At 39.2% G+C, this 12,616-nt stretch overlaps 1 protein-coding gene and 1 pseudogene across 5 annotated transcripts in view; one reads left to right on the forward strand and one right to left on the reverse strand.

Annotated features, from left to right (window-relative positions):
- The window catches only part of NT5C2 (5'-nucleotidase, cytosolic II), a 101,848-nt gene that overhangs the window by 64,065 nt on the left and 25,167 nt on the right, over positions 1–12,616 (reverse strand). For 4 of the 5 annotated variants that reach the window (XM_045853779.1, XM_045853777.1, XM_045853780.1 and 1 more), the window contains exon 3: positions 2,079–2,159. The exons of the other annotated variant lie outside the window; for it this stretch is intronic. In XM_045853779.1, the coding sequence (XP_045709735.1) occupies positions 2,079–2,159 (81 nt within the window). The remainder of the gene's footprint in view (positions 1–2,078; positions 2,160–12,616) is intronic. 5 annotated transcript variants of the gene reach the window in all.
- Positions 4,894–5,423, forward strand: LOC123828693 (annotated as a pseudogene).

The raw sequence follows: 12,616 nt of genomic DNA on the forward strand, positions 1-12,616 counted from the left end.
TAACAAATTTAAAAACAAAAAACAACCAGAACTGACAGAAAATCAAACTGTATGGAAGTCCAACAATCAAGGAGTTAAAGAAGAAACATTCGTCCAGAATGGTAGGAGGGGCTGAGCCAGCTGGGCAGAGAGGGCTTGCAGCAAGGCAGCGGCTGGCGAACCAGGTAGTTCCACATTCATGTGACGATAAACCAGGAGCAACAACTGGGGAATGAGACAGAATGCACAACCCAGGGCTCCAGTGCAGGGAAGTAAAGCCTCAAAGCCTCTGACTGAAAACACCTGTGGGGGTTGAGCAGGTAGCAGGAGAAACTCCCAGCCTCACAGGAGAGTTCACTGGAGAGACCCACAGGGTCCTAAAACATACACAAGCCCACCTACCAGGGAATCAGCACCAGAAGGGCCCAATTTGATTGTGGATAGTGGGGGAAGTGACTGAAAGCCGGCTGGAGCTCAGCAAGCACCATTGTTCCCTCTCGGACCCCTCCCCCACAGACAGCATCACAACGCAGCCAAGTGGGTTGCCCTGCCCTGGGGGACACCTAAGGCTCTGTCCCTTACTATGTAACAGGTGCGCCCAGACACCCTTACCCCTGGAAAAAAAAGGCCCAAATGAAAGAACAGTTTAAAGCTCCAGCAAAAATACAACTAAATGATGAAGAGAGAGTCAACCTATCGGATGCACAGTTCAAAACACTGGTTATCAAGATGCTCTAAAACTCACTGGGTACTTCAACAGCATAAAAAAGACCCAGGCAACAATGAAGGTTGCATTATGTGAAATAAAGAAAAATCTACAGGGAACCAATAGTGACAAGAAGGAAACCAGGACTCAAATCAACAGTTTAGAGCAGAAGGAAGAAACATTCAACCAGAACAGAATGAAGAAACAGGAATTCAAAAAAATGAGAGGCTTAGGAAACTCCAGGACATCTTTTTTTAAAGATTTTTTAAAAAATTTATTTTTAGAGACAGGAAGGGAGAGAGAAAGAGAGGGAGGGAAACATCAATGTGTGGGTGTCTCTCACCACCCCCCCCCTCCACCTGGGGACCTGGCCCACAACCCAGGCATGTGCCCTGACTGGGAATCGAACTGGCAACCCTTTGGTTTGCAGGCCGGCGCTCAATCCACTGAGCCATTCCAGGACATCTTTAAGCAGTCCAACATCCAAATCATAGGGGTGCCAGGAGAAAAGACCAAAAAACTGAAAACTTATTTGAAAAAATAATGGAGAACTTCCCCAATCTGGCAAAGGAAACAGACTTTCAGGAAGCTCAGAGAGTCCCAAAAAGAAGTTGTACCCAAGGAGGAACACATCAAGGCACATCATAATTACATTAGCCAAGATTAAAGATAAGGAGAGAATCTTAAAGGCAGCAAGAGAAAAAGAGAGTTACCTACAGAGGAGTTCCCATTAGACTATCAACTGATTTCTCAAGAAAAACCTTACAGGCAAGAAGGGCCTGGAAAGAAGTATTCCAAGTCATGAAAGGCAAGGACCTACATCCAAGATTCCTCTATCCAGCAAAGCTATCATTTAGAATGGGAGGGCAGATAAAGTGCTTCCCAGATAAGGTCAAGTCAAAGGAGTTCATCATCACCCAGCCCGTATTATATGAAATGTTAAAGGGACTTATCTAAGAAAAAGAAGATCATAAATATGAACAGTAAAATAACAACAAACTCACAGCTATTAACAACCGAACCTAAAAAACAAAAACAAAAACAAAAAGCTAAGCAAATTAGAACAGGAACAGAATCACAGAAATGGAGATCACATGGAGGGTTATCAGCAGGGGAGTGACGGGGGGAGAGTGGGGGGAAGGTACAGAGAATAAGTAGCATACGTGGTAGGTAGAAAATAGACAGGGGAAGGTTAAGAATAGTATAGGAAATGTAGAAGCCAAATAACTTATGGACATGAACTAAAGGGGAGGAATGTGGGTGGGAGGGGGTGTGCAGGGTGGAGGGGAATAAAGGGGGAAAATGTGGCAATTGTAATAGCATAATCAATAAAATATATTTTTAAAAAAGACTTTACTACTTGCAAAACAGAAAGGAAAGCAAAAATTCTCACCTGAACAGAGGATGCGCACATATATTGATAAGAAGTTTCTGTGCTTCCTGGCTGGTGTAGCTCAGTGGATTGAGTGCCAGCCTGTGAACCAAAGGGTTGCCTGTTCAATTCCCAGTCAGGGCACACGCAGGCTGGGTCCCCAGTGGAGGGTGCGTAAGAGGCAACCACACATTGATGTTTCTCTCCCTGTCTTTCTCTCTCCCTTCCCCTCTCTAAAAATAAATAAATAAAATCTTTTAAAAATTTTTTAAAAAGAACTTCCTGTGTAAAAGATAATGTATTGTCTGAAAATGAATAGCTCTTTCAAACTCTGTTCATATGTTCAAGAAATATTTACTAAATCTTGCCCTGGCAGGTGTGGCTCAGTGGACTGAGTGCCAACCTGTGAACCAAAGGGTTGCTGGTTAGATTCCCAATCTAACCAGCACATGCCTGGGTTGTGGGCCACGTCCCCAGTAGGGAGCATGCAAGAGGAAACCACATATTGATGTTTCTCTCCTTCTCTTTCTCCTTCCTTTCCTCTCTCTCCAAAAATAAATAAAATCTTTAAAAAATATATTTACTAAATCTTGCCTTGACTGGTGTGGCTCAGTGGGCTGGGTGTTATCCTGCAAAATGAAAGGTCACTGGTTTGATTCCAGGTCAGAGCACATACATGGGTTGCAGGCCAGGTACCCAGTTGGGGGCATGTGAGAGGCAATGAGTTGATGTTTCTCTCTCACATCATTATTTTTCTCCCTCTCTTTCTCCCTCCCTTCCCTTCTGTCTAAAAATAAATACTTAATTTTTTAAAATTTACTAAATCTCCACATGTACTTGGTACCAGTAACACAAAGACAAACATAGTCCTAGATTTTAAGGAGTTTAAAGTCCAATCAAAGAGGCCCATTCACAAACAGTTTAAACACAGTATGTAATTATGGTATTAGAGGTATGCACAATAGAGAGGTACATCAGTATTTTCCTGGCCGAGCCTTACTGAAAGACAGGATGCCAAGTTGTTTTTTTCTTTTTAAACTGATACTGTGCTAGCACTTTATATATCTATCACCTCATTTCATCCTCAAATAACTCTTTGAGGTAGAAATTATTCCAATTTCATAGATGACAAAAGTTTACAGAAGTTAAATACTGTGATTCTAAAGAAATTAAGTGGAATAATCCAAAATGCTAACCCTAGGGCCCAGGCTCTTAACCACCATGGTAAAAGGATTCATAGGTGCTAACCAGGCTAAGAGGAAAAGAAGGGATGGAGAACATCTCAAGAGAAGAGGAACTATGAACAAAAAGCCAAGTGACAGCCCTGGCCAGTTGGCTGAAGCAACACCAAAAGGCTGTGGGTTCAGTTCCCAATCAGGGCACACACCTAGGCTGCAGATTCAAACCCCAGTTTGGGCACATACGGGAGGCAACTGATCGATGTTTCTCTCTCACACTGATGTTTCTCTCTGTCTCTGTCTGTCTGTCTGTCTCTCTCCCTTCTTCTCTTTCTAAAATCAAAACCTATCCTTGAATGAGAATTAAAAAAAAAAAAAAAGCAGCCCTGGCTGGTGTAGCTCAGTGGATTGAGTGCGGGCTGCAAACCAAAGTGTCACAGGTTCGATTCCCAGTCAGGGCACATGCCTGGGTTGCAGGCCACACAGCCCCCAGCAACCACACATTGATGCCTCTCTTTCTCCCTCCCTTCCCTCTCTAAAAATAAATAAATAAAATCTTTTTAAAAAGCGAAATGACATAGACATAACAATATGTGGGAATAAAACTAGAGGAGGTTCACCACTGATGGAATACAGAGTTTGAGGAAGGAAGCTGCTCAGGATGAAAGCAGAAAGGAAAGAATCAGTCTCCAAGGGCTCACATACTGTGTCAAGAGCCTTAGAATTTATCCTATAGCATGCTGGATATAATGGCACTGAAGGTTTGAAGCAGGGTGATAACCTGATTTTGAAAATGGATTTGAGCCGTGATTTTGAAAATGGATTTGAGCCCTGGCTGGTGTGGCTCAGAGGACTGAGCACAGGCTTGCGAACCAGAGGATCATGGGTTTGATTCCCAGTCGAGACACATGCCTGGGCTGCAGGCCAGGTCGAGCCCCTAATAGGGGGTATGTGAAAGGCAACCACACATTGATGTTTCTCTCCCTCTCATTCTCCTTCCCTTACCCTCTCTCTAAAAATAAATAAATAAAATATTTTTAGAAAATGGATTTGAAAAGGACATGGCTATAGGCAGGGAGACCTAATGGGGGTTACTATGGTAACCCAGGAGCGTGATAACCAGAGCCTGGACTAGTAGGAATGAAAATGAAAAAAAAAAAAAAAAGATTAAAATGTAGAAAGGAAGTTCACATTAAAGTGTATACATGCTTGTATGTTTAAATGTACAGAAAAGAGACTAAGAAGGATGATATCCAAACTACTGATGGTGTTTACCCTATGAGAGGAGTGGGGGTCAAAACGAAAATGAAGAACTCTCACATTTATGTTTCCGTATTCCTGAATGTTATACACTACAAATTTATTCATGTATTACCTAATAATGTTAAACACTTTTTTAAAAATTAAAATTTGGGGTTGATGACTGTATTACTCTCCACTTCTTGGGGCTCTGGTAGTCATATTCAGAAATGGTTTAACTTCCTAATGAATGTAGTAACAATAAAGTTCTCTTTTTAAAAGCTTTGAAAAGGAGGTAGCTGAAAATAGAGCCAGAAATGTATTTCATGTCTTTTGATTCTTAAACCAAAGCTCATTAATTAATATTTAGATCTGCCTACCACACACGCCTGAGCCAACAGACCAGAAGCGCCACCAAGATGCCAGTTTACCACTCTTCTCTCATGGACTCGGACACCAAACTCACTGGAAACCTAGCACTGTTGCCTATCAGAAGTCAGTTCAAAGGAGCCACCCCAGAGAGATACAAAATACAGATGTTGTAGACGAAGCCATCTGTTACTTCAAGGCCAATGTGTTTTTCAGTATGAAGTTAAGAATGAAGCTGACAGGATCTTGGTATATATAACTACATATCTGGGGGTCTAAAGAAGCTCCAAAGGTACAATTCCAAAAGCCTAAGTAAGGGTGAAGTGCATACACTGGGTACTACTAATTTTACCATTCTTGGAGAGCCTGATATTTCGCTTAACACAATTTATGCCAAACCTGCAAACAAACAGGAAGATGAAGTAATAAGGGTCTATTTACAACAGTTAAGGCAAGAGACTGGACTGAGACTACGAGAAAGTTTTTCACCCTCACTCAGAACAATGAATTCAGCCAGTGGTGGACTTGCTTCATAGAGAGGCATTTCATGAACACGAGTCTTCCAGGACCTAGACAGTAAAGGGAGCTGGGCAGACACTGTTTCCACAGCTGAGGGCAGCATTTCACAGATGCACACAGTTGTTTGCCTTTATTTCATAAAATTTTATACAGAAGCGAGAGGAATCAAGTCTTTACTTGAAAAACTATCAAGAATTTGGATGCAAAAGAATGAGTTGTCAGAGGTATGATCTGAACTTGTCTGCAGTACTAAGCTAGTGCTTAATAAGTAATAATAAAGAAATTTCTAACATTTCAAAAAATTACATATCTGCGGCATCTGAGATCTTGCTTCCCAGCATGCTGTCAACTTGGCTCCAATAAAGCCTCATAAAAATTCAAAAAATATTAAATGTTTAGTGTATGACTGGAAACTATAAAAAGTGACAACATATTTGAAAAAAAACTTTCAAATGGAATTCTGAAACTAAAAAATTATGAAATACCAAATTTAAAAATGTGATGAATAGATTCAGGTCAGAACCAACTAAAAAGGGAATTAGTGAACTGGTAATAGGTTAGGAAAAACCTTCCAGAATGTAAACAGAGAGAAAGAAAATGGAAAATACAAAATAAGAGAAGAGATGACACAGTACTAAGCTGAACATATGCTTATTAGAGTTCAGAAGGAAAGAAGAGAATAGACCAGGAAAAATATATGAAAAAAAAAAAGACTGAGAATTTACAAAACCAATTAAAAATGAGCACAGAATCAAGAACCTCCAATGAGTACAAAGCAAGATAAATGAAGAGAATCCAAAGTTTATCATCTACCAACCTTGGGAGGAATATGAGTGAGAGTGACATATCTCATATACCTTTTGCATGGTTTTGACTTTTTAAAGGAAATTACTAATATACATATAATAATAATGGTGTTAAAATAGCATTATTATAATATATAATACTGTTATCAAAATAATGCTATGAAAGCAAATTACTAATACATATATAATAATAATGCTATGTAACATTATTATGCATAATGTCATATGTTAAATAACAAATACAACTAAGTCAGTAAGAATGGGAAAAAAACACTTAACTGAAAGCAAACAAATGAATGTAATTACACTGCATATGAATACCCTAACCACACTGTATAGAAAAATAACAAGAATTAACTAAACCAAGCACCTAAAAACAACAGTATTTGACTATATACCTTTAATCATTGGCAGGGTATGGTAAAGAGTCTAAGTATTACAAACAAATCATGAACTTTTTTAGGTTTGTCACAGTACGGGTGAATCAAGAACCTTCACGGGATAAACTGGAATTGGAAGTAAGGTTAAAAACATAGCTGAACCTTGAAAACATTATGCTAAGTGAAAGAAGCCAGATACAAAAGCACACACTATATGATTCCATTTATATGAAATGTCCAGAACAGGCAATTTCATAAAGGCAGAAAATAAATCAGTGGTTGCCAGGGGCAAGGGAGAGAAGAGAATGGAGAGTGACTACTAATGGGTTCGGGGTTTCTTTTGGGGGTGATGAAAATGTTCTGGAGTTAGATATACAACTCTGTGAATACACAAAACACCATTAAATGGCTTATTGCAATACCATGTTGTTGTTTTTTTTAAAAAGCCCTTGCTGGGTGGCTCAGTTGGTTGGAGCATCACCTGTACACCAAAAAGGTTGTGGGTTCGATGCCTGGTCCAGGCGCATACAGAAGGCAACCAACCAATGTTTCTCTCTCTTCACCCTCTCTAAAATCAATAAACATATCCTCAGGTGAGGATTTAAAAAATATATAAAATTAAAAATAAAAGAACATATATAAAGACAAATAAATTTTTTAAAAAGACAACCCAATTGGCAAATCACAGAAGAAAACATCTAAATTTAAGACTTCCAGTTAAGATGGAAGCATAGATAAACATGGCTTGACTCCTCACACAACCACATCAAAATTACAACTAATTGAGCTGAATGGAAGACCTACAGCTATGGAATTAAAGAAGAAACCACACTGAGACTGGTAGCAGGAGCAGACACTGAACGGGCTGGTTCTACACCCATGTGTGGCAGAAAAAAATTGGGAGGGGCAGCTCAGGGGTGAGAGGTTCCAACCCCACACTAGGCCCCCCATCCCAGGGTTCCAGTGCAAGGAGGATAAGTCTCCATAACTTCTGGCTTTAACAACCAGTGGAGACAGAAGGCTGTGGAAGACAGAAACTTCTGGAATCCCAGGCAGTTCCTCTTATAGAGCCAGCAAATGGACCTACTTGGACTCATTTCCTCTGAGCTCCAGTGCCAAGGCAGCAGATTGGAAGTATCAGAGACATATGAGGAGGAACCAAATTGTCCAGCATCAGGGCAAGAGCAGGGGACAGCTTTCTTCCAGACGGAAGTGCTGGCAGGGGTCGCTGTTCCTTTTCTGAGCCCTACCCCCACTGGGCCAGCAGGCAGGTGCCACATCTGAGACCCCATCAACCTGGCTCACATGGTTTTCCCCACCCTTGTGATTCCCTGAGGCCCTGCCCCACCCAACTTTCAGGCCCACCCATGCTTCAGATTTTCCTAAATGCTCTCAAACAAGCAGCATCTGGTTTCAGTGAGCTCTGCACCTCTTACTAAGTTGCCCAAGGCCTGGCACTAGTAGTAGAAGGCCTTTGTTCACAGCCTGGTCTCTCCTGGGCATCTCCAAGCCCAGCACAAGTAGTAGTCATCTGCAGATTGCTTTGTAGCTAGTGCCGTGTGACCCTAGACAGAACACAGGCAGTGGCTGATCTTGGACATGCCAAGAGCAATCAAGGCTCAACTGCAGAAAGAGGGTGTGCAGAGCCCACACAGTGGGTAATAGGGGATGCTATGCCCTGCACCCTATAGGACACCTATTGCATTGAGCCATTCTATCGAGACTCAGTAGCCCTACCTAATACATAAAAACAAACACAGGGAGGCTGCAGAAATGAGAAGGCAAAGAAACATGGCACAAATGAAAGAACAGTCCAAAACTCCAGAAAAAGATCTAAACAAAATGAAGAAGAACAATCTATTCAAAGCAGAATTCGAAACACTGGTTATAAGGATACTCAAGGAACTTAGTGAGGACCTCAGACAGCATAAAACAGATCTAGTCAGAAATGAAGGATACACTAATTGAGATAAAGAACAATTTACAGGGAAACAACAACAGAATGGATGAAGCAGAGAATCAAAGGAATGATTTGGAACATAAAGAAACAAAACACAACCACACAGAACAATAAGAAAAAAGAATCCCAAAAAAAAATATGAGGTTAGTAAAAGCAGCCTCTGGGACAACTTCAAGCATTCCAACATTCACATCATAGGGATGCCAGAAGGAGAAGAGAAAGAGCAAGAAGTTGGAAATCTATTTGAAAAAATAAGGAAAGAAAACTTCCCTAATTTGGTGAAGGAAATAGACATGCAAGTCTAGGAAGCACAGAGAATCCCAAACAAGATGGATGCAAAGTGCCCCACTCCAAGAGAGAGCATAATTATAATACCAAAGGTTAAAGATAAAGAGAGAATCTTAAAAGCATCAAGAGAAAAGAAGCTAGTTACTTATAGGGGAGTACCCATAACATTGTCAGCTGATTTCTCAAGCAAAAAAAATATTCAAAGAGATAAAAAGCAAAGACCTACGACCAAGATTACTCTACATAGCAAAGCTATCATTTAGAATCAGAGGACAGATAAAGAGATTCTCAGACAAGAAAAAGCTAAAAGAATTCATCATCACCAAACCAGTAATATATGCAATGTTAAAGAGTCTTCTTTAAGGAGATAAAAAATATGAACAATAAAATGGCAGTACATATACATTTATCATCAATGATTCTAAAAAACAAAATAAACAAACAAGTAGGACAGAAACAGAATCATGGATACAAAAAACATTTTGGTGGTTGCCAAATTGTGGGGGGTGTCAAGGAGATGTCCCTTAATGGTGAAGGGATTAAGAAGTACAAATTCTTAGTTACAAAACAGTCATGGGAATGTAAAGTACAGCATAGGGAATAGAGTAGCCAAAGAACATACATGCAGAACCCATGGACGTGGACATCAGTGTGGGGATGGCCTGAGGGAGTGCAGGGGGAGGAACTGGGTAGAGTGGGACAAAGGGAGAAAATTTAGGGACAACTAACTGTAATGGCATAAACAATAAAATATAATTTAAAAAATAAATGGCTAGTTAATACATAAAGAGGTGTTCCACCTAATTATTCATCAGAAAAATACAAATTAAAACCAAAATCAAAAGCTGTTATATTCACCAGAATAACTTTTAAACATATAATTCAAAAGACTTCAATACTTTAACATTAAAGTATTGGTGGCGCTGCTGTCATACACTGCAGGTAGAATGGTAAACCAGAGCAACTACCTGGAAAATCATTTTGTAGTATCTACAACACTAAAGCTAAACATACAGTTGTCCCTCAGTATAGCACGGTTCACTTATTGCGGGTTTAACCCGTGAGACAGTGAAGCCGCAATATAGTGAGGGACGAATGATACTTCACTGGTGAGTACCCATATAGAATTTTATATGTTGTTAAAATTACGTAGGTTTAAGAGTGCAGAAAGTGTTTAAGAGCATATGAAGTGTTTATAAGAGTGTGGGAAAGGTTAATAAGGAGTGGGAAAGGTTTATAGGAGTGTGGGAAGGGTTTACAAACCCTTAAAACATATATAAATAATAAAATAAATATAACACCACTACTTCACGGATTTTCACCTACTGCGGGGGTCTCTGGAATGCAACCCCCGCGATAGGTGAGGGATCACTGTATGCTTCCTCTATGGCCCAGCAATTCTACTTTTAGGTAGAAACCAAGAAAAATGAGTACATACATCAACCAAAAGACATGTTCAACAATGTTTATGGCACCATTATTCTTATTTTAAAGTAAAACTAAATTTGGGGGGTATACATGATTATGGATTTTAACACATTTCCTGATTCATTTAATTGCTACCACAATCAGAAATCAAAACAGTTTCATCACCCCAAAAAACTCTATCCTACTCTCCTTTTGTAGTCACATTTCCCCTCCTCTGAGAACTCCTAGGACCCACTGATTTGTTCTCCATTACCATAATTTTGTCTTTGTGAATGTCATATAAATAGAATCATACAATATGTAACCTTTTGAGACTGGGTTCTCTAACTCAGCATTATGTCTTTGGAAGTCATCCAAGTTGCTGTGTGTATCAACAGTTCCTTTTGCCTGGGTTATATTTCATTGTATAGAGGTACTGTATCTTGTTTATGTATTCACTACAGAAGGATATTTGGGTTGTTTCTAATTTGAGGCAATTTTAAATAGAAATACTATAAACATTATTCATGTGCCATTTTTTGCACAACCATAAATTTTCACTTCTCTAGGGTAAATATCCAGGAGTAAGATTTCTGAGTCATATGATAAACGTCTGTAACATTTTAAGAAGCTACCAAACTGTTTTGCAGAGTGGCTATACTATTTTGCCTTTTACCAGAAATGTACACGAGTTCCAGTTGCTCCACATCCTTGTTAACACTTGGTATTGTCAGTATTTTTCTTATTATTTCCATGGTAATAGGAATAGTCATTGTGGTTTTAATTTGCATTTCCTAATGGCTACTGATGCTGAACATGTGCTTTTATGCTATACATATATCGTCTGTAGAGATAAGTCAGTCTTTTGCCTGTTTCTTCATTGCACTATTTTCATATTGTTAAATTTTAAGTCCTTTATAAATCCCAGATACAAGTCCCTTATCAGATGTGGGATTTACAAATATTTTCTTGGTCTGTAATAGCTTTATACTTAATAGCTAAAAACTATGAAAAGTCCAAAGGTTCATCAACAGAGGAGCAATAAATAAATTGTGGTATACTGATACAATGGAATCCACACAGTACTTAAAAAGAACAAATCACTGATACACACCAAAACATGGATGAGTAGATCTGTCTCCCAGGTATTACAATGAATAAAAGAAACCATACACAAGAGTCCCTGACAGTGAGATATGCTCTCCAAATATGAAGAGCATTTCCTTAGCCTGTTGACTTGGGATTTCAAAGATCTGTTATCTTTTATTCTCTCTCTTCCTTGCCACCCCCACCACCACCACCACTCCTCCTCTTCACTTTACTTCTAGGTACACTGTTTTTGGAAGCATAGAGGGGATGGTGACAAAGAAACAAACTGACAATGTGTCTGCATCCAGTATCTTCTTTTGAAAGTTTAGAGAATGTGTATTCTATAAATCAGTATCACTGCAATCCCTAATCCCTAATCCCTGGCAACCACAACTCTGCTCTCAATCTTCTGACTTTTGTCATTTCAAGTATGTTATAATATGAAATCACACAATATATAACCTTTTGAGACTGGCTTTATTAAACCAGCATAATTTTCTTAAGATATATCTAAGCTATGTATATCAATAGTTCATTCCTTTTTATTACTAAATAGTATTCCATAGATGAAAGGTTTTGGATGAAATAAACAGCCTAAAAAATCTTACTAATCCTTGAATCCTCATCTGTCACTGCCTAGAATAGTGATTCTCAACAGTGTGCTGCAAGAATTTTTAAAACATGCAATGCCTGATCACTTTCCCCTTAGATTGTCAAAAAAATGACAACCACCAACACAATAGCCATCTGGTGTGACTAAATAAAAATTATACCTATTTTTGTCAGATAGGCAAAAAAATACACTTTATGGTGTGCTACAGAACTTTAGTAATTAGTTTATATGTGCCATTAGATGAAAAAGGTTGAAAATCGCTGCCCTAGAAATACAAAACACTAATCAAAGCATCAGAATGTTATACTAACCAAAAATTTTTAACAGAGTTCTAATATTCAACCTCATTCTCATTCTGACTACAGACATGCCATCTGTACATCATTCAAGAAACATGGCTCCTACCCTGGGTAGCGTGACTCAGTGGGTTGGGCATCATCCCGCAAACTAAAATGCTGCTGGTCTGATGCCCAATCAGAGAACATGCCTGGTTTGCAGGCCAAGTCCCCAGCTGGGGGTGTCTGTGCAAGACACAACCGATGGATGTTTCTCTCCCTCCCTTCTCCTCCCTGTAAAAATAAATAAAATCTAAGAAAAAGAGGAAGAGGAAGAGAAGAAAGAAGAAGAGAGAAGAGAAGAAAAAAGAAAAGGAAAAGAAAAAGGAAAGAAAAGGAAAGGAAAAAGAAAAGAACAGAAAAGAGAAAAAGAAAA

This window comes from Phyllostomus hastatus, unplaced genomic scaffold, assembly GCF_019186645.2.
Source record: "Phyllostomus hastatus isolate PE091 unplaced genomic scaffold, TTU_PhHast_1.1 phas_scaffold_1066, whole genome shotgun sequence".
Lineage (NCBI taxonomy): Eukaryota > Metazoa > Chordata > Mammalia > Chiroptera > Phyllostomidae > Phyllostomus > Phyllostomus hastatus.